At 41.6% G+C, this 23,698-nt stretch overlaps 2 protein-coding genes across 2 annotated transcripts in view; one reads left to right on the top strand and one right to left on the bottom strand.

The window, feature by feature from the left end:
* Window positions 1-16,215, top strand: part of SLC15A5 (solute carrier family 15 member 5) — a 41,318-nt gene extending 25,103 nt beyond the window's left edge. The window contains exons 4-9 of the mRNA XM_082256871.1: window positions 2,425-2,645; window positions 4,154-4,340; window positions 11,257-11,445; window positions 11,572-11,703; window positions 13,165-13,273; window positions 15,798-16,215. Coding sequence (XP_082112997.1) covers window positions 2,425-2,645; window positions 4,154-4,340; window positions 11,257-11,445; window positions 11,572-11,703; window positions 13,165-13,273; window positions 15,798-15,945 — 986 coding nt within the window. The 3' untranslated portion in view covers window positions 15,946-16,215. The remainder of the gene's footprint in view (window positions 1-2,424; window positions 2,646-4,153; window positions 4,341-11,256; window positions 11,446-11,571; window positions 11,704-13,164; window positions 13,274-15,797) is intronic.
* A 5,813-nt stretch (window positions 16,216-22,028) lies between these two features.
* LOC309554483 (uncharacterized protein) lies at window positions 22,029-23,043 on the bottom strand (the record flags this gene model as incomplete). The annotated part of the gene is made up of 1 exon (XM_082256232.1): window positions 22,029-23,043. One exon carries the CDS (start codon window positions 23,041-23,043, stop codon window positions 22,039-22,041), a length of 1,005 nt encoding a protein of 334 aa, XP_082112358.1. The 3' UTR covers window positions 22,029-22,038.
* Window positions 23,044-23,698: the final 655 nt, after the last annotated feature.

Raw genomic sequence — 23,698 nt, 5'->3', positions numbered from 1 at the left:
ATATCCTTGGTAGATTCAAACGCTGACTATGTCCTTCTATGCCTTTTGTCCTTTTCCTCCCGTGCAGTCTCCTTCATTTTGAGTGTACTATTGGAAAATTTGTTGAATTGAAATGGCGGTGACCTTTTGAATACTGCATGACAATTTAGGTGCCTAATCTTGTCAATTTTGGGTAAGTATTCATACCCTCAAAACTTGACAGACCCTTATTATGTTTATCACTGTCTTCAACAAATTCCATTTCTTTTTTCAAGGGATACTTCCCATTTGGGGGATATTAAGGGAACTTCACTTTCCCTTCCTGTCTTTGTTACATTGGGGTACCTAGTGAATCAACTGCACATTTATTCATAATCAGGTGACTATCTTGGCAATTTTTCAACCTGATATTTAGTCCCATACCAATTGGAGACATAGCAATTTTGGGTTGAAGTGTATTCCTATGCTCTGGTCTTATTATCTCTACCCATTATTTCTAGCTTGGCTGTCACCCTCTCTATGAGTCAACTCTAGGAGTCTGAAGGTCTCGGTCCCCCTCCCCCTCTGTGCTTGCTTTGGTGGCGTCACCTCTATTGCCTCCACCTTCGGCATAAGAAAGGGTTCAGGTCATCTTAAGGTACTTTATTGGTATCATTGTCTTTATAATTATGTAAATCAATTGGGCACTCAACATTAGGACCATTGAGATAAGCCCTATATACATACACATGTCATGTCTTTTATGTCTTTTCCTTTTGTTACCTAGAAATGTTCACTCTCGAGAAATGTCTATGAAAACTCCTGAAGAAGCTATTATGAAGATGGCGAAACATGTAGAGTTGATATTTTCGAGTGCATTTTCTTGATTTTATCATTTTATATTGATGTATTGTCTTGTCCTCACTTTCTATGTGTAATAAAATGTACAAATGTTGAGAATTCAGATTTTTCTCCATCATTTAGCACCGTTAAAGTCCCACTTGCCCCCCTCCATTGTAGTTACTTCAAATAAAGGGATGTGGTGCTTCTTACTTCATCTCTAGCAATATCTCTTCAAAAATTAGTAAATATTAATAACAGTAGTGGAAGTAAGTTACATCAATAAGTATTAGTATTTATAAATGTAAAAAATTGGTAATAGGTTCTATGAGTAACTATTAGAAGTTGTAAATGTGGTAGTAAGTGATATTAATAATAAATAATATTAATAATATTACTAGCAGATGAGTAATAAGTATTAGTAATAATAGAAGGTTGTATCAATAAATATTAGTAACAGTGGTGATGGTAAATAATGCCTGAGTATTAGTAGTTGGTAATATAAAAAGTGATAAAAAGTAGTAAGTCTTATTAGTAACTATTAGTAGTTGCCAAAGTGGTATTAATATTATTAGTAAAAGTAGTAGTATTAGTATAATTATTAGTAGTAAATTGTTCAGTATAAAGCATGGGTGTCCAACCTGCAGCCCAAGATGACTATGAATGCGGCCCAACACAAAATCGTAACCTTGCTTAAAAATTTTGGTTTCATACGTTTTATCTTCCCAAAGAAAAATATCTCACACTTCACAATCACGCCTTAAGCCCTGTACACACGTACCGTTCGTCGGCCGAACGATCGGCCGTCTTTTGTCCAGGGCTGTCGGTGTCTGTTGAAAAGTGCAAAAGACTGCACAAGAATTTTGTCTGCCGACTACAGCCGACTGCAGAAGTGATGTCATGTAATGGTTAACTTTCCCTGTGTTTTTTCCTTTTCTGAGCATGCCCAGTCTTGCAAATCTGCGGTCTGTCGGCCGAATTCTGTACTGACTGGCGAACAATCGGCCGCTCTGGTGTCGGCATACAAAAATTTTAATGCTTGCATGACAGATTATTTTCGGCCGAATGTGCGCTGTCGGCTGTCGGAGGCATCATACTAACAAGCCTACAATCGGCAGATCGGTCGTCGGCCGAAGCTTTTCGGCCGACGATCGGTACGTGTGTACGGGCCTTTATTCATGTCATTAGTTTTCAGCAGCACCTATAGCTGTGCAACTATTTTCAAGGATGAAGCACACAAAGGGCAAAATTAGAACCAAAATATCATCTAATGAGACTCTTGAGAATTAATTGAGAATTGTGGCTACATCCATCCAACCATATATTGATGCGTTCGTTTAGCAAAAACAGTTTCAAATATCGCACTAGTTTTATGTTGCCCTCATTTACTTTTATAATGAAAAATATTACAAAAAAAAAATGAAGTTGTATTACTCAGATAGGTACATTATCTATATCAGTGATTGTTAACTTGTGACCTGCCTGACTTTTTCTGCACATCAGCTATCCTTGTTGTTAGTGTATTTTCTGTGTGGCCCAAGACTCTTCTTCATATGTGGCTCAGGAAGGTCAAAAGTTTGGACAGCCCTGGTATAAAGTGACCATAAAATGTTCTGTTCCTCACAGGTGGCTCTTTGCTCACGACAGCTGGCGTCTTCCTGAACGCAGTAAGAATGTGCTGTGTGCACTATCGTCATGTAGGTGGCCGTGTCTCCTCCTGGCTGGATCGTGCTAAGGAACATAATGGCGGTCGCTACAGCGAGTACCATGTGGAGAACGCAAAGGCACTGATGAAGCTTCTGCCCCTCTTTACCCTACAGATTGTTTACCGAATTTGTGTCACGCAGGTGGGCAATCCTCAGTGATATTGGGGGAGGTGGGCAAGCTGCAATGATATCAGTGGAGATAAGCAAGCCACGGTGATAATGGGGGAGTTGAGCAAGCTACAGTGATATTGGATGAGGTGAGCAAGCTGTGGTGATATCAAAGAAGGTGAGTGAGCCACGGTGAAATTGGGGTATGTGAGTGAGGTGAGCATGATTGTGGTGAGCTTTGAAAATCACGCGGCGCTGTTTTCACACCACCATTTCCTCACCGCTAGTGTCCCACAACACACATTTGTGTTTTATAAAGACTTATATTTTTGGGCAGTTTTACAGCACTGAAATGGGTAAATGCCTGTGAAAATAAATGTGCAAAGTAGTGTCTGTGGAAGTTTGACTGGATATGCCAGATAAGTCTGTGACTACATGGGTCCTGCAACTGCCATTTTCCAGCACAGGTGGTGGGTTCCTCATATACGGGGCTGGGTATAAAAGTCATGACTGTTGGATTTATCAATTTTGTCCTTATTGAACCCTAATAAATACAAGGGCTGTTCAACATGGGTTTGAAATGGTCACAGCGGCCATTAATTTAACCACAATGAAACCAATTAACAATTGCATAAATAACCAAAACAGAATTATCATACCGACAAACAACATGACAACTGTTGGATTCTGTGAGGGGGTCTTTGGTGTCCGCTAGCCTAAAGGCTTGTCTATGGTCCAACCTTGTCCCAGTTGCACCCTTTGCCCAAAGACAGCTCCAAATTGACAATAAAGTATTCTGACTTCCCAAAATACTGAACTGGTAAAGAAAACAAATACAAAAAGGGGAAGCACCATACCACTGTATAGATCAGTGATGGCGAACCTTGGCACCCCAGATGTTTTGGAACTGCATTTCCCATGATGCTCAGGTATGCTACAGTGTAGATGAGCATCATGGGAAAAGTAGTTCCAAAACATCTGGGGTGCCAAGGTTCGCCATCACTGGTATAGATTCTACATTTTGCGACCATCCCATTATATCACAGACACCCAAAAAGCCCCCTACCCACCAAGCTCCTGTGACAAATCTATGATCTGACCTAGTTAACATATGGGGAAGAAAGGGTTAGACAGGTTTTTGCTTTTGTCCATGCTTCATTAGCCTGTTGAAGTTTTAATCATGGGTGGAAATAAATTGACAGATTGGTGCAAAAACGAAATAGGCTCTGCAAAGGTATGTTATTTCCACTTCCCTCTGGTTAATACAATACATTGTACCTCGCTTTATATATGCAACTTTTTCAGAAAAAAACATCAGAAGCCCAGGAAACAGATTTCTCTAGACCGTGTTCATCTTCGTCCCAATTTGGGGAAGTGATCAATAATGCAAGAACTGGTTTTAGGAACAGGTGACACTGTCAGATGATTGATTACTGAAAATGATTGATCTCTTCCTTTCCCCAATACATAGCTGGTAATATCACTTGATGTCTAATCTGTTTGTGTTCCCCTAGGTAACGATGGTGTCTCCCTTTATTCAGGTCCCTTCTGGATTTTTCATTCAGTCAATGAATTCAAACTTGAGTGTGAGCGGAGTTCTTTTGCCAATTGCAGCAATGAAAATTGTTAGCATTATCCCTCTGATAATAATGGCCCCCTGTCTAGAGAGTGCCAATGCATATCTGTCTTCTAGACGTGGCTGTGGACTTCGACCTTCAACATCAATTGGTAAGGAAAACACACTCCGGCTTCTCTGCGATAACACAGGTACAATATTATTAAACTGTGAATCAGACATTCACTTGCTCCAAGTGAAATAATAAATTACTAATTCATTCACTGCTGGTGAATGCCTGGTGAAAATTACATTCGCTGCTTTTTAAATTTGACTCTTAGTATTATGATGTATGCTAGTTCCACACATAAACAGATGCTTAGAAACAAGTCCCTCCAAACATGAAAATGTTGTTTGGGCTGGAGGTAAAAGGCTAGAACACTTTAAAGGATAAGTTCACCTTTGGGAACGTGTTCCATTCATTTTTTAGGGTAGAACATGTAACATGTTCCCACTGCTGCAGCCGCTCGCCGATCCCCTGTCTCCCTGTGACAGCAGTACGGGGAGAAGTTCTCCGTAAAAGCTGTTACTTTTTGAAAAGACCGCAGCTCACGCGGTCATTCACTCACAGAGTTCTTTAAATGAATGAACTACAAGTATCGACAGCCTTTGTGGCTGCCGGCTTGTAATTCTCAATGAACTACTACTAGCACTGTTGAGCGCACTGGTAGTTCATTAATTTGTCAGTGTGAAACTGCCTGCCCATATGATGTACGGGCAGACAGCTTACACTCACAGTCTGCAGGACACCTGCATGGCACCAGCAATCTGCTGATCCAATTTTTTTACCTGCAAAAAAATTTGCATTCAATTTTATTTTTTTTTAAAGATGAACTTATCCGTTCACACCCTATGGGTATCTGGGATACCAGAAAGGTGTTACTTAAGGACTGTGACTGCTAGCATTGGGTTACAGATTTACTGGTTGTTCCCTCTAATATCAGTATAATTTCTGAGACTGCTTCTACAGGGCCTAAGGGTGGATTCATACCTGCGAATGCAGCCAATGTTGATTACATGTGAGAACCCCAGTGGGAGTTCTCGGTGATTGGCTGCAGGAAGCAGCCCCGTTGAAAGCAATTGGAGGCTGCCAGTTCCGGCATGTGATTGCTGATTACCTCTCATTGATATCAATAGGGCTGTCTCCTGCAGCTAATCAATGAGAACCCTTGCTGCCGTTCTCGCATGTAATCGGCGTATGTACCATTACAGCTGGAACAAGATACTGTATTCAGGAAGCTGTCCTTCAAGATTTGTGAGTGCCTTGGGTATTCTGCACCCTCAATCCTCCTCCCTGCATGTATGGCTTGGAGCAGGAAAATGTGAAAGCTAATTGGGTTTGCTCCAGTTGACACAAAGTTTGTTCCAGACACTTTTAATTGATCCCCCCCCCCCCCTGTTTAAATAAAAGTAACTTAATCAAACTTGGTCACTTGGTCATAGCTTTGTCTCAACTGCCGCATAGCCAATCAGCTTTTAAATGGTAGTGTACCCCAAGGTTCAGTGTTGGGACCCTTACTTTTTAATATATTTATAAATGATATAGGGTCTGGGATTAAAAGTACAGTGTCAGTGTCAGTCTTTGCAGATGACACCAAGCTATGTAGTGGAATAACATCCTTACAGGACGTCTCAAACGTACAAGCCGATCTCAATGCACTGTTTTTTTTTTTGGCAATTATGTGGCAAATGAGGTTTAATGTTAATAAATGTAAAGTTATGCACTTGGGGGCTAAGAATATGAAAGCATCCTACATACAACTGGGGATATCAATGGTGGAGAAGGATCTGGGTGTTCTGGTAGATCATAAGCTTAATAATAGCATGCAATTTCAAGCTGTGGTTTCCAAAGCGAGCAAAGTCCTTTCTTGTATTAAGAGAGGTATGTATTTTAGAAAGAAAGATATAATTTTGCCCCTATACAAATCATTAGTAAGACCTCATCTGAAATATGCAGTTTAGTTTTGGGCACCAGTTCTCAAAAATAATATTGGGGAACTGGAGAAAGTGCAGAGAAGGGCAACCAAACTGATAAGAGGCATGGAGGAGCTCAGCTATGAGGAAAGATTAGAGGAACTGAATTTATTCTCTCTTGAGAAGAGGAGTTGAAGGGTGGATATGATCAACATGTATAAATAGTGGTGGTCCATATAGTGAACTTGCTGGTCAGTTATTCACTTAAAGGTCATCACAAAAGACAAGGGGGCACTCTTTATGTCTGGAGGAAAATAGATAAAATCTCCAAGTACGGAAAGGTTTCTTTAAAAAAAGGCCTGGATTCTTTTCTAAATATACATAATATAACTGGTTACTAACATTTATAGGTAAAGTTGATCCAGGGAATATCCAATTGCCTCTTGGGGGAATCAAGAAGGATTTTTTCCCCTAGTGGAGCAAGTTGGATCATGCTTTGCTGGGGTTTCCTCTGAATCAACTGCGGGAATAGGATTGTGTATATAGGATTGTATGATTTTTTTTCTCCTTTTATTGGTTGAACTAGATAGACTTTTGTCTTTCTTCAACCAGACTAACTATGTAACTATGTAAATGTTCATATTCTAGGCTGCATTGAAAAAAGATAGAAGCTGATTGGTTGCTATGGGCTATGGCATGAGTTGCAATAGGTGCATTGCATTGAGGTGTGTGTTGTTGTAACGCCATCTACAATTCTTACCAACTGGGTAACAAACCGAGAATATATTTTGGTGTCACCACCTATAGACTGAGATAATAGGAAACCAACAAACACCACAGTGTGTCCAGAAGGCAGGGGAGGAAAATATCAACATAAAATGTCAGATACCTAAAAAGAGAACCCCCCTCTAAAACAATTTCCACACCACAAAAATAATACAAGTTCGTTTAGACCTTGGATAGCTCTTCAGAGAGCATTAGACAGGCAGTAAGGAGGCATTGTATCCCCTCCTTACCACCTGCTTTAACTCCTAACCCCTACAACAGGGGTATCGTTTTTGCAAAGAAAGTATCACTGCAACAATTTATAATATCAAAAATACTAAACATTAGACGTACAGTATAAATGATGTCCCCTGAATGAATCCCACAATTTTAAATAATTTTAAAAAATCCAAAACCATACTACCAGTCCTTAATAAATTGTTGCAATTAATATTTAGCACTGAATTGAACAAGTCATTTCAAAAAATCTGCTGGTATTCCTTTTATGCGAGAAAAATATGATCTATATACAGGTATACCCCAATTACAAAAGTTAGTGTAAAAAGGAAGTACTGTGATAATAAACCCAAACCCAAAAGTGGATTACAGGTAAGAAAAGATATACATCAACATCCACATATAGATAAGCCATACCTGTAGATAAAAGAGAGATGGTATATCCCTAATCTGTCCACTGTATAGAGGAGTCAAGTCAGACAGTGGTGTGAGAAACACTCTTTTCATGTTGTGGGATTGGCCACTTCATCAGCAGCCACTGCCGTGAGACACATAGAGCTGTCTGTTTGTACTGATACACAGTTTTGGGGGTTTTTATGTATTTAAATGCAGGGTTTCATCAGAAGGACATCATTTTTATGTGTATTGTTTGGTACAAGCAATGAAGCTTTTAAATTGTATTATTTTTGTGGTGTGGACATTGTTTAACTGCTTAAGGCCCGCCCAAAATATATATATACTGTGGACGGGTGGCTCTACTGCATCAGATCACGTAAGCTGGCATTAACAGATATAGGGCGCACCCCTGCCCAATCAGTGCTGTCATTTTGGTACAACATAAGTCGGTCAACAGGTCCCTGACATTGATTTATAGGCCAGGACCTGCTGACTGGCTTAGCGAATCACAGCACAAAGCTTTACTAGCAACACAGGGCTCTTTACAGAGAGCAGCAATGTGGCTGTTTTTTCTCCCTGCAAAGCAGGGAGAAAAATCAGCCACCTCTATTAGTAAAAGCAGCGCATATTGCACACAATACACTTGTTAGGCACACAGTTAACCCTTTCATTGCTCCTAGATGTTAACCCCTTGCCAGCAAGTGTCATTAGTACAGTTCCAGTGCATAGTACCAGTACTGATATCTGTATAAGTGTCATTAGTGATGTCTGTGTCAGTTAGTCAGTTCACAGCCAGTGTCAGTTTGCCCACTGCACCATCAAAGCCCCACTATAATTGCCATTTGTTTAAATAATTTCAGTATATATACCATAGTTTGTAGACTATAACTTTTGCACAAACCAATTAACATACACTCATTGGGATTTTGTTTTACCAAAGACATGAAGCAGAATACACTTTGGCTTAAATTTATGAAGAAATTTGATTTTTTTGATTTCTGTATTGGTTATGTTTTATAACAGAAAGTAGAAAATATATATATATATATATATATATATATATATATATATATATATATATATATATTTTTTTTTTTTTTTTTTTGGTCGTTTTCCTTTTTTTAATAAAATATAAAAACCCAGTGATGATCAAATACCACCAAAAGAAAGTTATATTTGTTATATTTGTGTGAAAAAAAATGATTTAAATCTCATTTGTGTACAGTGCTGCAATTGCCAGTTAAAATAGCGCAGTGCCAAATAGCAAAAAATGCTCTGGTCATGAAGGGGATAAAACTTTCCAGGGCTTAAGTGGTTAAGAGATATTTTTGTTTTAGGTGTCTACTGTCAATATACAATCTGGTTATCTTTGTGCAGTGATGGTTGTGGCATGCTATGGTGTCACCTCAATCTCCACCCCTAATTCCTAAAAGTTGGGGACGATGTGTAAAATCTACATAAAAACAGAATGCAATGATTTGTAAATCCCATAAACCAATATTTTATTCATAATAGAAAATAGAAAACATATTAAATGTTTAAATTGAGAAATCGAATAATTGTAAGAAAAAAAAAGGGAATTTGACATGGCAACAACACATCTCAAAAAAAAGTTGGTACAGCGCAACAAAAACTGACAAAGTAAGTGGTACTAACATGGAAGAGCTGGAAGAACATTTTGCAACTAATTAGGTTAATTGGTAACAGGTCAGTAACATGATTGGGTATAAAAAGGGCATGTTACTCAAAAGTAAAGATAGGCAGATGCTCACCAATCTGTGAAAATATGAATTTAAAAATTGTCAAACAATTTCAGAATAAAGTTCCTCAATGTAAAATTGCAAAGACTTTAAATATATCATCATCTACAGTACATAATATCAAAGATTCTGAGAATCTGGAGAAATCTCTGTGTGCAAGGGACAAGGCCCGAAACGCAATATTGGATGCCCATGATTTTCGGGCCCTCAGACGGCTCTGCATTAAAAACAGGCATGATTATGTGATGGACATCACTGCATGGACTTAGGAATACTTCAAAATCTCACTATCTGACATCCAAAAATGCAAGCTAAAGTTCTAGCATGCAAAAAATAATTAATATCTGAACATGATCCAGAAATGCTACCCTTTTCTCTGGGCCAAAGCTTATCTAAAATGGGCTGTTACACAGTGGAAAACTGTTCTGTGGATAGACAATTTCTTTTTGGCAACCATGGGGGCCACATCCTCCAGACTAAAGAGGAGAGGGACCTTATGGCTTGCTTTCAGCGCTCAGTTCGAAAAGCCTGCATCTCTGATGTTATCGAGGTGCACTAATGCCTATACAATGGGCAGCTTGCATATCTGGAAAGTCACCATCAATGCTGAAATATATATCCAGGTTTTAGAGCAGCATATGCTCTCATCCAGGCAATGTCTTTTTCAGGAAAAGCCTTGCATAGTTCAGGACGACAGAAAGAAAGATTCTGGGTGTTTAACAGGTCTGCCTGCAATCCAGACCTTTCACCAATTTAAAATATTTGATCTTGAAACAAAATAGAACAAAGAAGACCCAGGACTGTTCAGCAGCAGTTTGAATCCTATATCAGGTAAGAATGGGACAAGATTCCTCTCCTAAAACTCCAGCAACTGGTCTCCTCAGTTCCCAGAGTGTTGTTTAAGGAAGAAGGGATGTTAAGCCCCGTACACACGTACCGATCGTCGGCCGAACGATCGGCCGTCTTTTGTCCGAGGGCTGTCTTGTCTGTTGAAAAGTGCAAAAGACTGCGCACGAATTTTGTCGGGCCAACAACAGCCGACTGCAGAAGTGATGTCATGTGATGGTTAACTTTCCTTGTCTTTTTTCTTTTCTGAGCATGCTCAGTCTTGCAAATCTGCTGTCTGTCGGCCGAAATCTGTACTGACTGGCGAACAATCGGCCGTTCTGGTGTCGGCATACAAAAATTTTAATGCTTGCACGACAGATTCTGTTCGGCCGAAAGTGCGCTGTCGGCTGTCGGAAGCATCATACTAACAAGCCGAAAATCGGCCGATCATTCGGAGGCCGAACATTTTCGGCCGACAATCGGTACGTGTGTACGGGGCTTTACACCATGATAAACATGGCCCTGCTCCAACTTTTTTAAGAGGTGTTGCTGCCATCTATTTTAAAATTACCCTATTTATTTTTTAAATGGTAGATTTCCTGTTATGAATAAAATATGGGTTTGTGAGATTTGCAAATCATTGCATTCTGATTTTATGTAGATTTTACAGTCCCAACTTTTTTGGAATGGGATTGTATATACAATTTGGTTATCTCTGCATAGTAATGGTTGTGACCAATTATGTTTCCACCTCTATCTTTATACAGTCTGGTTATGTTTATCCAGTGATAGTCTAATGCATTATGGTGTCACCTCCATCTATATACAGTCCGGTTATCTCCACGCAGTGATGGTTGTGCCACACTATGGTGTCACCTCCATATACCTATATACAGTCTAGCATTCTCTGCACAGTGATGGTTGCAGTGCACTATATACAGATTTGGTGCATCTATATACAGTTCTGATATCTCTGCTCAGTGATTGTTGTGGCACCACTATGGTGTCACCTCTGTCTATATACAGGCTAGTTATCTCTGCCAATATTCGGTCTTTAAAGAGATCTGTCAATATCTGTCCATTCCTATGCCAAACTATCATACTTATGACAAACTTTTCTTTTATCTAGTTTGTGGCCAGATTGGAGCCGCCATGTCACTGCTGGTCGCAGGGGTCTATGAGATCCATCGAAAGTGGTTTCCCATGGTGGAGCAGACGCTGTCAGGGAAAGTTTTATTGGTGTCATCCATGTCCTGCCTCCAACTGGCCCCTCAGTATGTCCTGCTGGGACTGGCAGAAGCCCTGGTGGCCCCAGCCTGTAAGTAGTGGTGGTTATTTGTGATTGGGAAATTCTATGTGTAAAGCTATGTGCCAGAATAGAAGAGATTTTTTTGTGATGAGTCATGTGATCAGCAAAGTCCTAAAATGATCAGATTCTCTTTAGGTTCCATGATAACCTTTGGCCTGGCGCCCAAACGTATCCGCGGCATCAGCATGGCAGTCATGACACTATTTCAGGCGCTCGGCTGCTTCGCAGGAGCGATGCTAGTTGCAGCTACATTTCTATCATCTGGAGGTAAGTAGGCAGGTGTTCAATCAAAAAAAAGCACCCCTGACTCCCTGCAATCCAGTAAAGGACAGCGACTTTTTTGCCACATTCTATAGGCTACTGTGTCCCTGCTGCTCTCTAAAGGACACTAGTTCCCTGCCACCCTCTGGAAGCCAGTGACTACTGGCCATCCGCTAGAAGTCCCTAGGCTGGACTTGCACTAAGCTGACACTTCTGGGGCATTTTCAAGGGTTTTTCAGAGCAGTTATGGCAGTTTCCTAAGACATGCCTTCCTTTTTAGTATTTCCACAACAGTTTGAAATTCTAGCGAATAAATATTACATAACAAACACTGTAAGTGTTTTGTCTGGATTGCATGGAAAATATTTTTTACCCAGTCATGATGCTGTACCAAGGACAATCCCTCTACTGGTTTTCATGATGCATTTACCCCTCTTGCTGGAGGCTTGTTCATAGAGTCAATGGAAGAGCAGCTTACAATTTACACATACAATTTCTTCCATATGTAATTATAGTTATAGACAAATTGTCATCCTGTAATAGGCCCCATTATATTCAATCAAGGTATAAAGGTCTTGGCATGTGATTTAAATAAAGCTGGATTGTTTGAATAAGATAACAGGATCTTGATTAAATATAATGGGGCACGTTATAGTTTGTCTAAGGTCCGGTTCACACTTATGCGATGCGGGAAGGCTGCGAATCCGCAGCCTGTTCCTGCATCGCACACGCACCCCCGGCAGTTCACACTGCCATATGCGATACGCTGGGGGTGTCAATGTAATCTTAACGACACCCCCAGTTTGATCGCATATCGCAGTGCGATCGTGCAGTTCGCACAGGATCGGATCCAAGTGTGAACCGCTGTGCGATCCGATCCTGATGCGGCTCCCAAAAAGGGTCCCTGTGCGTGTTTGCTGCGGCTGCGGTGCGAATTTAGCCATACAAAGTGTATGGCTAAACTCGCACCGCACAGCCGATCGCATGTAATGAAGGAGAAGTGCGCTTCGACATTACATGCAAACCCCACACACGCATCAGTGTGAACCGGGGCTAAGAGTCAGTAGGGTTGATTTACTGAATCCATATTCGATGTGATGTAGTATGGTCTTCCCAATTTATATCTATGGTAAATATGCATGTTCAGTTTTTGTTTACTGCTCATATTTTTATGACTTTTTATGTAACATATTACCTTAAGAGAAATATTAAATGTATTTAAGCATTCTCTCTTCTTCCAATGACTTTATTATTAAGCCCCAGTAGGATGGGTGAAATGTGTCAGAGGAAACCTCTTGCCACTAATAAACATTTTTTATCTCTTCCATCACTCTAGGGTTTGTAGATTTATTTTCCTGAATTCCAAAGATGCCATCCAAAACATGCAATCTTACTCACTGTTTTCCCCTATGCAGACACTAACATCAGTGATTTGTTGTGCCCTAACATTGGTGTGTCTGTCCTCAGGTGATTGGTACCCGGGAATCTTATCAGATGGTCACCTGGAAAGATTCTTCTTTATGTTGGGCTCTGCAACACTCCTGAATTCTTTGCTGTTCTGGCATATTTCTCACAGGTAACACCAACCAGTATTGTGCATGGGTGACATCACCTACCCAGGGATAGTGCTATACTATTTTGCACCCTAGGCAAGACTAGCTACTTGCCCCCCCCCCCAAAAAAAACACATTGCTCCCCCTTCCTGTACATAATGCCCCCCTTTTAACCCCACTCTCCCCCTCCTGTACACACTGCCCCCCCTTCCTGCACACACCGCCCACCTTTAACCCTACACCCCCCCTTCATTTACACACTGCCTCTCTTTAACCCTACACCCCCCTTTATATACACACTGCCTCTCTTTAACCCTACACTCCCCTTCATATACACACTGCCCCCATTTGATCCTACACCCCCCTTTATATACACACTGCCCCCTTTAACCCTACACTCCCCTTCATATACACACTGCCCCCTTTAACCCTACACATCCCTTCATAAGCAAAGTGCCCCCTTTAACCCTTCACATCCCTTCTTGTACACACTGCCCCTCCCCTTCCTGTACACACTGCCCTTCTTTAATGCTACACCCCCTTTCTGCACACACACTGCCCCTCTATAACCCTACACCCCCTTCCTACACACACTGCCCCCCTTTAACCCTACACCCCCATTCTATACACACTGCCCCCTTTAACCCTACACCCCCTTCATATACACACTGCCCCCCTTTAACCCTGCACACCCCTTCATATAAAACGTGCCCCCCTCTCTAGAGGTGACATCCATTGGGGATTAGGAGGTGACAGGAGAGGAATGTGTCACCGGCCTTGGCTGCGCCCTAGGTAGGAGTGCGCCCTAGGCGGCTGCCTAGTTTGCCTAGTGGTAGCACCGGCCCTGCATCTTCCTCCCTGTGCACTGTGAGTAAATAACCTACAATTAGACTTACACTATAAGCTGCCTATCTTCCCATACAGTGCAATACACTTTCCTCCTCTTACATTCCTCCCCAAACAGTAACCTTTTGCAGCCTGTGGTTTTCTACATGTTGTGGTATTACAGGTCCCATTATGCCATAAAAGCATATTGTGGTGCTAACCCAAGTGTGGAGCACGGGGCAAACAGTAGTGGAACACACAGGTCATCATTAATTCCACAACCAAGTCAAACTCTCCTCTATTGGTTATGTGTAATCGAAGCTGTGATTTCCACTTGTGTTTGTTCTGATATGTTCAATCCTTGAAATAGAGAACCAGATAACATTGGACATTTGCAATAATCAAATTCTTTATAAAAGTACATCCTCTGGATTGGTGTGTTTACTGTTATTCACTTCTCTCTCTATCAACCCAGCAGCAATCTGTAAGGACCTCATTGAAGCCACCCTGTCTCCTGCCTGATAATTAAATTTCTGTGTGAGCTGCTGGAGAAGTTAAAACTATCCATTAACAAACCTTTTACTTTTCATTCGTGTAATCCTGGCAGCACCTTTATTATATGACAATCTATTTGCAGCACTGGGCTCAGAAAAATTACCTTATTGTCTGACATTTCAGTGCTGACAGAAAGAGAATACAAGAAAATAACACAAAAACTAGGTTCTCCTTAAGGTAAGACTAAACTATTAAAACAATTTGAAAATTGTCATGGTGCAGTCGTGGTGGTTTATTATAGTGTATGGAGGAGGATGGACAGATCTTATCATTCTCTGACAGATCTGCCTGTATAAGGGCAATCTAAGCAGACAGTTTGAGGTTTCGGGTCAGAGGAGGGCTGGCCAGCCATGTTCATATACAAGTGGTGATGAGAAATGTTAAATGTTATTGACATCTCAGTCAAACATTTCTTTTCGATTTTTGGATTTTTACGGCATAGTAGGAGTGAACATAAATAGCTGTAAAGCTTCTGCCTGTAATCTCAATGAAGTGTCAGAAGTGCAAAGATCAGGGTGTTCTATAAGAGCTGTAGATAAAAACAATAAACTTGGCGTCATCTGATAACTTTGGTGAGTTCAAAGCCTCACATGGCCAGAAACACCCACAAATGTTTAGATGCTCCCCCAAGAATTTGACTTTCATTCAATTATTGTTTTTTCAAAATCATCAGAGACATCATACAATCTGCAGGTCACTAATGGCACTTTTCCACTGCAAGTACGGGCTCGGCTCTACTCGGCCCTGCTTGGCCCGGTTTGCTTTTCCACTGCTGGTACCGCATGGTACGGTGTTGGAACGGTTCGGTACGGTTTGGTACGGTTTGCTTTTCCACTAAAGTAGTACTAAAGTTAAGTGGGTGGGATAACAACGATTCTCTGACCAATCAGTGGCTAGTAGTGACTGCATGCAAAGGATTGTGGGATATGGTACCGATATGGTACCTCTTGGAACCACAATCGAGGTGGTACTGTTTTAGAGAGCCGTACCGTTCGGTTCCATGTAGTGGAAAAGCGCCACCGTGCCGAAACGTTCCTACACCATACCATGCGGTACCAGCAGTGGAAAAGCACAAAAGCGAGCCGAACCGTTCGGTTCCATGCAGTGGAAAAGCCCCATCAGATCCCACATAACATCTCTTTCATGACAGTTTCTCTTGTCCCTCAGGTATGATCAACTGGAGGAAACAAATGATCCCGGATTGTGTCCGAGCCTTTTGGAGGAGAAGTTGCTACTTCATGAAAAGTCACTTCGCTATTATGAAACTTTCCTGGATTGGCCGTCTGCATTCTCTCCTGTGGAGACGACATTATAAATTACCCATCCCAGGAATCATGGCTGTAGCAAACCCTGGGCAGTGAAATTACAAACTATGGGGACTTTAGTGGCTTAGAAACAATGAAACCATCTCTAGGTTAATGTACTGCCACCCTCATCATCACCTCCGCAGAGAAGGAATAACAGGAGTGGTACATGTGGGAGGGTGGAACTTCCATCTTATTGTGTGACCAGCTGGTTTCTGATGTTTGAGGATCATCAGAAATTTGCACAGACTGATAAAAATGTGTGTTGACCCTACAGGAGTCTGTTCACATGATCAGATCTTTTTGTAAATGGCCAGCTGTAATTTTCATCACTAACAAGATCTGACTGAAACTTAAATGGGAGAAAGAAAAACAAAATTCACAACATCTACTGACTTAGATTTAGCTGTGAAATAATTTTATTCATGCTAAATCATTCTATAAGTCTGTTAACAAGCTGAATTTACAGCCAAGTAGCTAAATATTGTTGAAGTTGGAGTGGTCTCCAACCAATGTCTGAAAATATAGGAGCTGAGCACTGACTGCCACCACCACTATCCCCACTACTTTTACCTCCATTATCATGATTACCATCTCTGACACTTTCTCCACCATCCCCACCACCACTATTCCTGCTCTGCTACTTCTACCAGCATCATCACAATCTTCACCACCATCTCCACAGCTTGCACCTCCATTATCATGATTAACACCGTCTGTGATACTTCTACCACCATCCACACCACTGTTATCTCCAGGGGTGGACTGACAACTCATGGGGCCCCCGGGCAATCAGAGATCATGGGGCCCCCTGTGTCCACACTCAATCCACACAAAGCCCCACCTACAAATTGCAGCTCAGCCACATAGTGGGCATTTAAATATCTACCACAGCATAGTCTGCATGGAAGTTCCTGGCTTCTTTCTGTAATGTGTAGCCTCTCATGGGGCCCCCTACTGACCCTGGGCCCTCGGGCAGTGCCCTAACCCCCGAATGGTCAGTCCGCCCCTGGTTATCTCCATTAGTTCCACCAGCATCATCACCATCCCCATCACTTCCACATCATCACCAGGATTATCACCATCTTTGCTAATTCCACCAGTGTCTGTACTATTTGAAACAGCATCATCACCATCTTCACCACTGCCATCTCCAGCTAATCTCTCCTACTATCATCACTATTTAAAACACATAATCTATGGCACCACTTCTACTATCAGCTAATCTCCACTATTTCCTTGGCTTTGTCTTCACCACTTCCATAACCACTATCATTTTCACATTTGTACCACTTAAGCCACCATTTTCAGCAGTCTGAGCACTATCCCCAACAACAGCACCACCACTACTATCACCACAGGTATATCGTTACACCCTTCAGGCTCTCGAAATATTTTGTGTTGTCAATCACAGTGAACCCAGATGTTTTTTCAGCACATAATCATTGCAATGAATTTTAGATTTTTTCTTGTGCAAGCTAGAAAATTTAACTTAAAAAAAACATGTGAAGGCAGAAACAAAAAATTGCCATTTGACTTTATTTTTCAAAGTTAAAAGCTCAAGGCCTGTCATCATCAGTACCTAGTTAGAAATAACTTGAGATGAGCATGCAACCAGTCAAGTCTACAACACCGGAACTCCCATCATATAGTCTTGTTCCAGGCCAGTGGAATTCAGAGTAACTAGTCAATGGCAGCTCTATACTTCTGTCCTCACAGTAAAAGTCATTTATGTTACAGTGACAAACAATAAACATTTTCAAAATGTGATACAGTAAATGACAAACATTGAACTTGTATGATAATGTATTGTAAATATCAACAAAAATAGGTAACAAATGTCCCCTAAGACCCCGTTCACACTGGGGCCTGACAGGTCGCCGTAGGTCGCTTGCCATAGAGAAGCCGTGGACCCGTTCTAATAGGAGCGACACAAGTCGCTCCGACATAGAAAAAGGGTCCGGAGTTTCTTTGGGGCGACCTGGAGCGACCTGCATTGACTTCAATGATATGAAGTCTGTGCCGGCCGCTCCGAGGTCGCCCCGGCAAGTAGCGTCGCCCCCCCCGGCAAGTAGCGTCGCCCCAGTGTGAACGGGGTCTAACCCCCAGCGCTTATATTGCAAAGGATTTTTAAACCTAAGGCCCCTTTCACACTTGTGTGACTTGTGCTGCGATTTGGGACTGCAAAGTCGCATGATGAATGGTTCTCCATGATTTCCAATGAGTACCGTTCATATCTGTACGACTTCAAGTCGCAAAGACTTCAAAGTAGTCCCTGCACTACTTCTGGCCAATTTTAATGCATTTTGAGGTCCAAAGACATAGGCATTGCTTCAAGTTCAATCAAAATCGCGGCAACAAAATTGTGACAAAATCACGGTAAAATCGCGTGACTTTTAAGTGTGGAAGGGGCCTTAATGTTTTGCAGTTTGTGCTGCTGCTATATAATCACATAAAAATAAAAAAAAAAACATTTAAATTAATATATGTGGGTGTGACTTCTGGGTGTGACCACGCGACACCTACGCCGCCGGCTGCTTTGTCTCCACCCAGGATCGCCACTTTCAGATTGAGGACAGGTGACTGAGACTGAGCAAAAGGAGCAGGTTACTTTACTATAACCATTGAATCCGTTGAGCCTTTATGCTATTTGTCATGCTGTGATATATCGGATCTATTGTGAGTGCATACAAAGAGGTGCAAATATGTGGATAGATCTAATGTCTTCTCTGACTCTAGTGGTCCAAATAGTTTTGAGATAAAGCAATTTATTAACTGTGCCACTTCAAGGGTACTCTGTATTCTAAAGTGCCCTTGTAAAAAAACTGTATGTTGGCAAAACTAAATGCCAGCTGCGTGTGCGATTAGGTGAACATTTAAAGAGTATTAGACTCAAAGAGGAAACCCCTATTGGTCTACACTTTGCTGCAGTACATGGGGGAAATCCTAGGGGCCTAAAAGTAAAAGGCTTCTTTGCCCTACATTTGTCTAGTTGCAGGGGGTGACTATGACACGGTCCTGCTTAAAAAGGAAAAATCATGGATTTTCAGACTTGATACTTTGACCCCAAAGGGGTTAAATAATGAAATGAGTCTAAAGATCTTTTTGGAACCCTGATATGCATTACTCCCCTTAAATTTAAAATATTTGGGAATCTGTTGAACTTTGAATAGCATGTCCCTTTAAGCCATTGTGTTTGGTAAATGAATGCACCTGCTGTGAATGAGATAAGTCTGCCATGAATCTTTACAAGGTATTATCTCCAACTATTTTGTAGTTTTTATTCTTTACCACTAGATGGCGCTGTGTAACGTGGTAATTATTTGATTTGATAAATGTGGGCCCTTTACTATAAAAGAAGCGAAGGAATAACGTCATCACGTCCTGACGAAGCGTACGTGACATATGCGAAACGTGTTGACGTAAGCAGCGCAGAGGACCCTGCGCTCCAATCTGCGTTCCACCGGCCGCCCCAGCCAGTCCTGCATCACGTCAAGCGACGGCAGCGGATTTCAAACCAGCAGTGGTAAATCCATATAGGACAGCATTGTCATCGCCACTTATGGGCCACTTGTCCTAACCTGTATAAACGCATAGGCCGGTACCAGAGTGGGATCTGGATTTCCAGGTAGAGGTAGGAGATTGGTCAGGTGCGGAAGACTGGTGAGAAAACCCCTAGACACCTTTGACTGCTTATTAGATGTGGTTTTGGTTTTTACACACAATTTGATATATGTATGTATAGTTTTATAAATTCTTGATATTATATATACATATTTTTTTTTAGATTTATGATAGAGTGTCTCTATTAATTTATGACAGTTCCAGGTTTGGTAAATGTGCGGCTCTATTGAGTCTTATGAACATGTACAGTACACAGGTTAAAGTGGAGTTCCACCCATTTTAATACGTTTAGATGTACGTAATCCCCTTTAAAAATGCTTTTACCAATGTAAACTATTTTTTTGCAAGGAAATACCTTTTTTTCTTCTTTATTCATCCGCATTTCGGGTCCGGCCGCCTATAGGCGATTACGTCACTCGGCGATTCTCAAGGGCTCCTGGGATAGTGGCGTCATGTATCCCAGCATACCTTGCAAATCACCTAGTGACGAAATCTCGCATTATTACACCGGCACCAGCTGTACTGAAATTGTCCGCTCCGCCTCCTCTCAGTGAACGTGGAACGGAAAGCATTACATCCCATAGAGCTCACTGAGAGGAGGCGGAGCGGAGGCGGAGCGCAGACTCAAAGCAATACATCCCTGAGTACAGCTGGTGCCGGTGTAATAATGCGAGATTTTGTCACTAGGCGATTCGCAAGGTATGCTGGGATACATGACGCCGCTATCCCAGGAGCTCTTGAGAATCGCCGAGTTACGTAATCGCCTATAGGTAGCCGGACCCGGAAGTGCGGATGAATAAAGAAGAAAAAAAGGTATTTCCTTGCAAAAAAAAAATAAATAGTTTACATTGGTAAAAGCATTTTTAAAGGGGATTACGTACATTTAAACTTATTAAAATGGGTGGAACTCCGCTTTAAAATATGCTGTATATATTGTGATTTTAATTACAATGTTTGTAAGGTGTCAATGCAATATAGAGTGAAGAGTTAGATGCATTTGGACCTAAGAAAAAGTACTATGGACCAATGATCGAGCTGTGGGGCTTTGTTTGGCTGCCGTTCTGACCCCGTGTTGGTCCCATGAGTTTTAAACACGTAAGGGTGGATATGGGGTTAAAAAGTCCAAAAGGGTTCGCCTGGCTGTCTTGTGTAGTCATTGGTTGCAGTTACTTATAAGTAAGGGTGTTCGCGTTGTGTGGCCACCCTTGCCACTCTCAGATTGAGGACAGGTGACAGAGACCGAGCAGAAGGAGCAGGTTACTTTCCTATGAGCATTGAATCCGTTGAGCCTTTGTGCTATTTGTCATGCTGTGATATTTTGGATCTATTGTGAGTGCATACAAAGAGGGGGGTTTTTACTAATAAACCTTGTTTTAACAATATTACGCTATGTAGCACCCTCTTTTTCTTTCCATATATTTTGAGTTTATTACTCTGCGTCTATCTCTATTTAATGATGAAGTGTCAACATAAGGCGATATCCCCACTGCAAAGTTGATTTGTGATCTCCCGAGTGTTCCCTATGAGTAGTGGTTGATAATGAGGCTTTATTAACCAGTTATCTGGTGAGTGCAATCTTTATTGGGAAGTAGAGCAAGGCACTTTCATTCATTCTTTGGAGAAAAGCAATAGGAGATGGACTGATGAACTTTGTTAGCATTACACTGTTTGCATAGACACATGGTGTTATTTAGTTAACATTAAGTGCCGGTTCACACTGAAGCGGCACGACTTCGGGGGCGACCTGTGAAGTCGCGTGCACCGCGACTTCGGTGCGACTTCACAGAATGAATGTCTATGCAAGTTGCTCCAGGTCGCCCCAAAGTAGTACAGGAACCTTTTTCTAAAGCCTCGTACACACGCACTAATTGTTGGCCGACCGATCGGCCGTCTTTTGTCCAGTTTTGTTGTGTTGGTTGAAATGTGCTCTAGACTGCGCACGGCCAACAACAACCAACTTCAGAAGTGCTGGTTTACTTTCCGTGTGTTTTTTCTTCTCTGAGCATGCCCAGTCTTGCTCATCTGACTTTTGTCGGCCGAAATCTGTACTGACTGACGAACAATCGGCCGTTCTGGTGACGGCCAACAAAAATTTTATAGCATGCACACCAGATTTTGTTCGGCCAAAAAGTCGCAGTCGGTTGTCGGAAGCATCATACTAACAAGCCGACAATCGGCCGATCGGACGTTGGCTGAAAATTTACGGCCAACAATCGGTGCGTGTGTACGGGGCTTAAGTCGGAGCGACTTGTGTCGTTCCTATTAGAACGGTTCCTGTAGCACACAATGGACCGCGACTTGTCAGGCTGACAAGTCATCTGACAAGTCGTACTAGTGTGAACCGGCACTAAGGAGCGCTGCTAAATGTTTTGATTGTTTTTTATATATTTTTGTTTTATATTGTAAATATCAATATCATTTAGAAATAATAATGTAAAATAGTATAACTAATGCAAATTGACATCTGGTGATAGCCATGATTATTGATGTGACACATGTGGCCTTGGTAGGGTAGGGACAATGATTGATAGTTGGGTCTGGTCTGGGGGTGTTTGGCTTGCCCAGGGCTCAGGAGACATTACAACAATTGGAGGGGGGCTAAGAGACCTGAAAAAGGGTTTTTCTCTCTCGGAGGACCTTAGAAAATTAGATAATTCTGGATCTGATTGTGGATCTGGCAGAAGAAGGCTGTGATTTAGGCTATTTGGATGCTTCCTTCCCAGTTTCTTGTTCTCAGGTTGAAGATTAGTAGAAACTTCTCGTAGTTTTAAGCCATCTGGCTTTTCCATTATCAAATTTGAATCCTCATTTTCCTGTGCGTTGGGTATTTGTGCTTTGGTGGTCTGTGTGGCTGCATCTGCAAAAAGAGGCTTTATATTGTTTTTTGGACGATTAGGTTTTTTGTAACCAGATGAAATCTCTTTTCTTTGCACACAATGAAAATTGCGGGCACCAGTAGTGCTGTGTCCATCAGTCCTATTGAATGAATCTCCTGACTGTGGGAGGTTCTTGGATAAAATAGTGTAAGATGCAAATTGATAATTGCACCAAGACTGGGACACAGCTGGTGGCAACCTTTTTCCACAGCATTGGACAAACTCTTTGGCCTGTGGGTTGGATCTGTTGAGTGTATGACCATTAAGGTTTACTTTTAATGGCCTGCTGTAAGTGTGAATAACAGGGACGTTTTGTACTGGAATGTATTTTAGCTTCCAGCCAGAGGTTTGCGCTGAAGTCACATGACTGCTACGGGCATATTGTACTGTAAGAAATCCATTCCTGCCACCATCTGCCATGGCAGGATTGCCGAGTTTAGTGATGGAGATTCCAGTTACATAAAGGTTCTTGTCTCCACATGGCAGGCCTGGGAGCTGTGCTGGTTTCCGGACAGTTATAGGATGATGTACAGTCTGCTTGCATGATGAATTCTTATAGGAAATGTGTCTTCTGGTGTGCTGTGGAGGGGGTGACCTCTGCAACTCCATTTCTGCAAAGAAGACATGAGAACTTACTATACCAGGGATGCCGTGTAGAGAAGGTACATATGTGTATATGGCAGCCTTCATTTTGACATCAAATTTATTTTTAGTTTTAGTTATAGTCTTTTGACTACATTTCTATTTTAGTTTTAGTCATATTTCAAGCTTTTGACTAAAATGCCGTTTTAGTCATATTTTAGTCACCTGAATTGTTTGCGTTTTAGCTGTATTTTAGTTGACTAAAATCTCCAGTACATTTTAGTCTACTAAAATCTAATTGGTCTAGTAAAATTGTAATGCATTTGAATTTCCAAACTCATTATATACTCCTGGAGTAAAAATCTGATAACATGTTATTTTTTATGGTAAAGTTGGACCATGCACTACAGACACAGATTAAGTGCCGGTTCACACTATTGCGATGACAGACATCGCATGTAATTCGGAGCGCACTGCTCCTAAAATCACATGCAATGTCTGTGCGGTGCTAATTCAGCCATACAGTTTGTATGGCTGAATTTGCACCGCAATCGCAGTGAACTCGCACAGGACCCTTTTTTTGGTCCGCAGCAGAATCGGATCGCATGGTGGTTGACACCAGAGCGATCTGATTCCTGTGCGAACTGTCAGATCGCACTGCAATATGCGATCTGATCTGGGG

This window comes from Pelophylax lessonae, assembly GCF_965119305.1.
Source record: "Pelophylax lessonae genome assembly, chromosome: 4".
NCBI classification, from domain to species: domain Eukaryota; kingdom Metazoa; phylum Chordata; class Amphibia; order Anura; family Ranidae; genus Pelophylax; species Pelophylax lessonae.
Note: the sequence above shows the minus strand (reverse complement) of the source record. Positions and strands in the feature narration are given on the sequence as shown.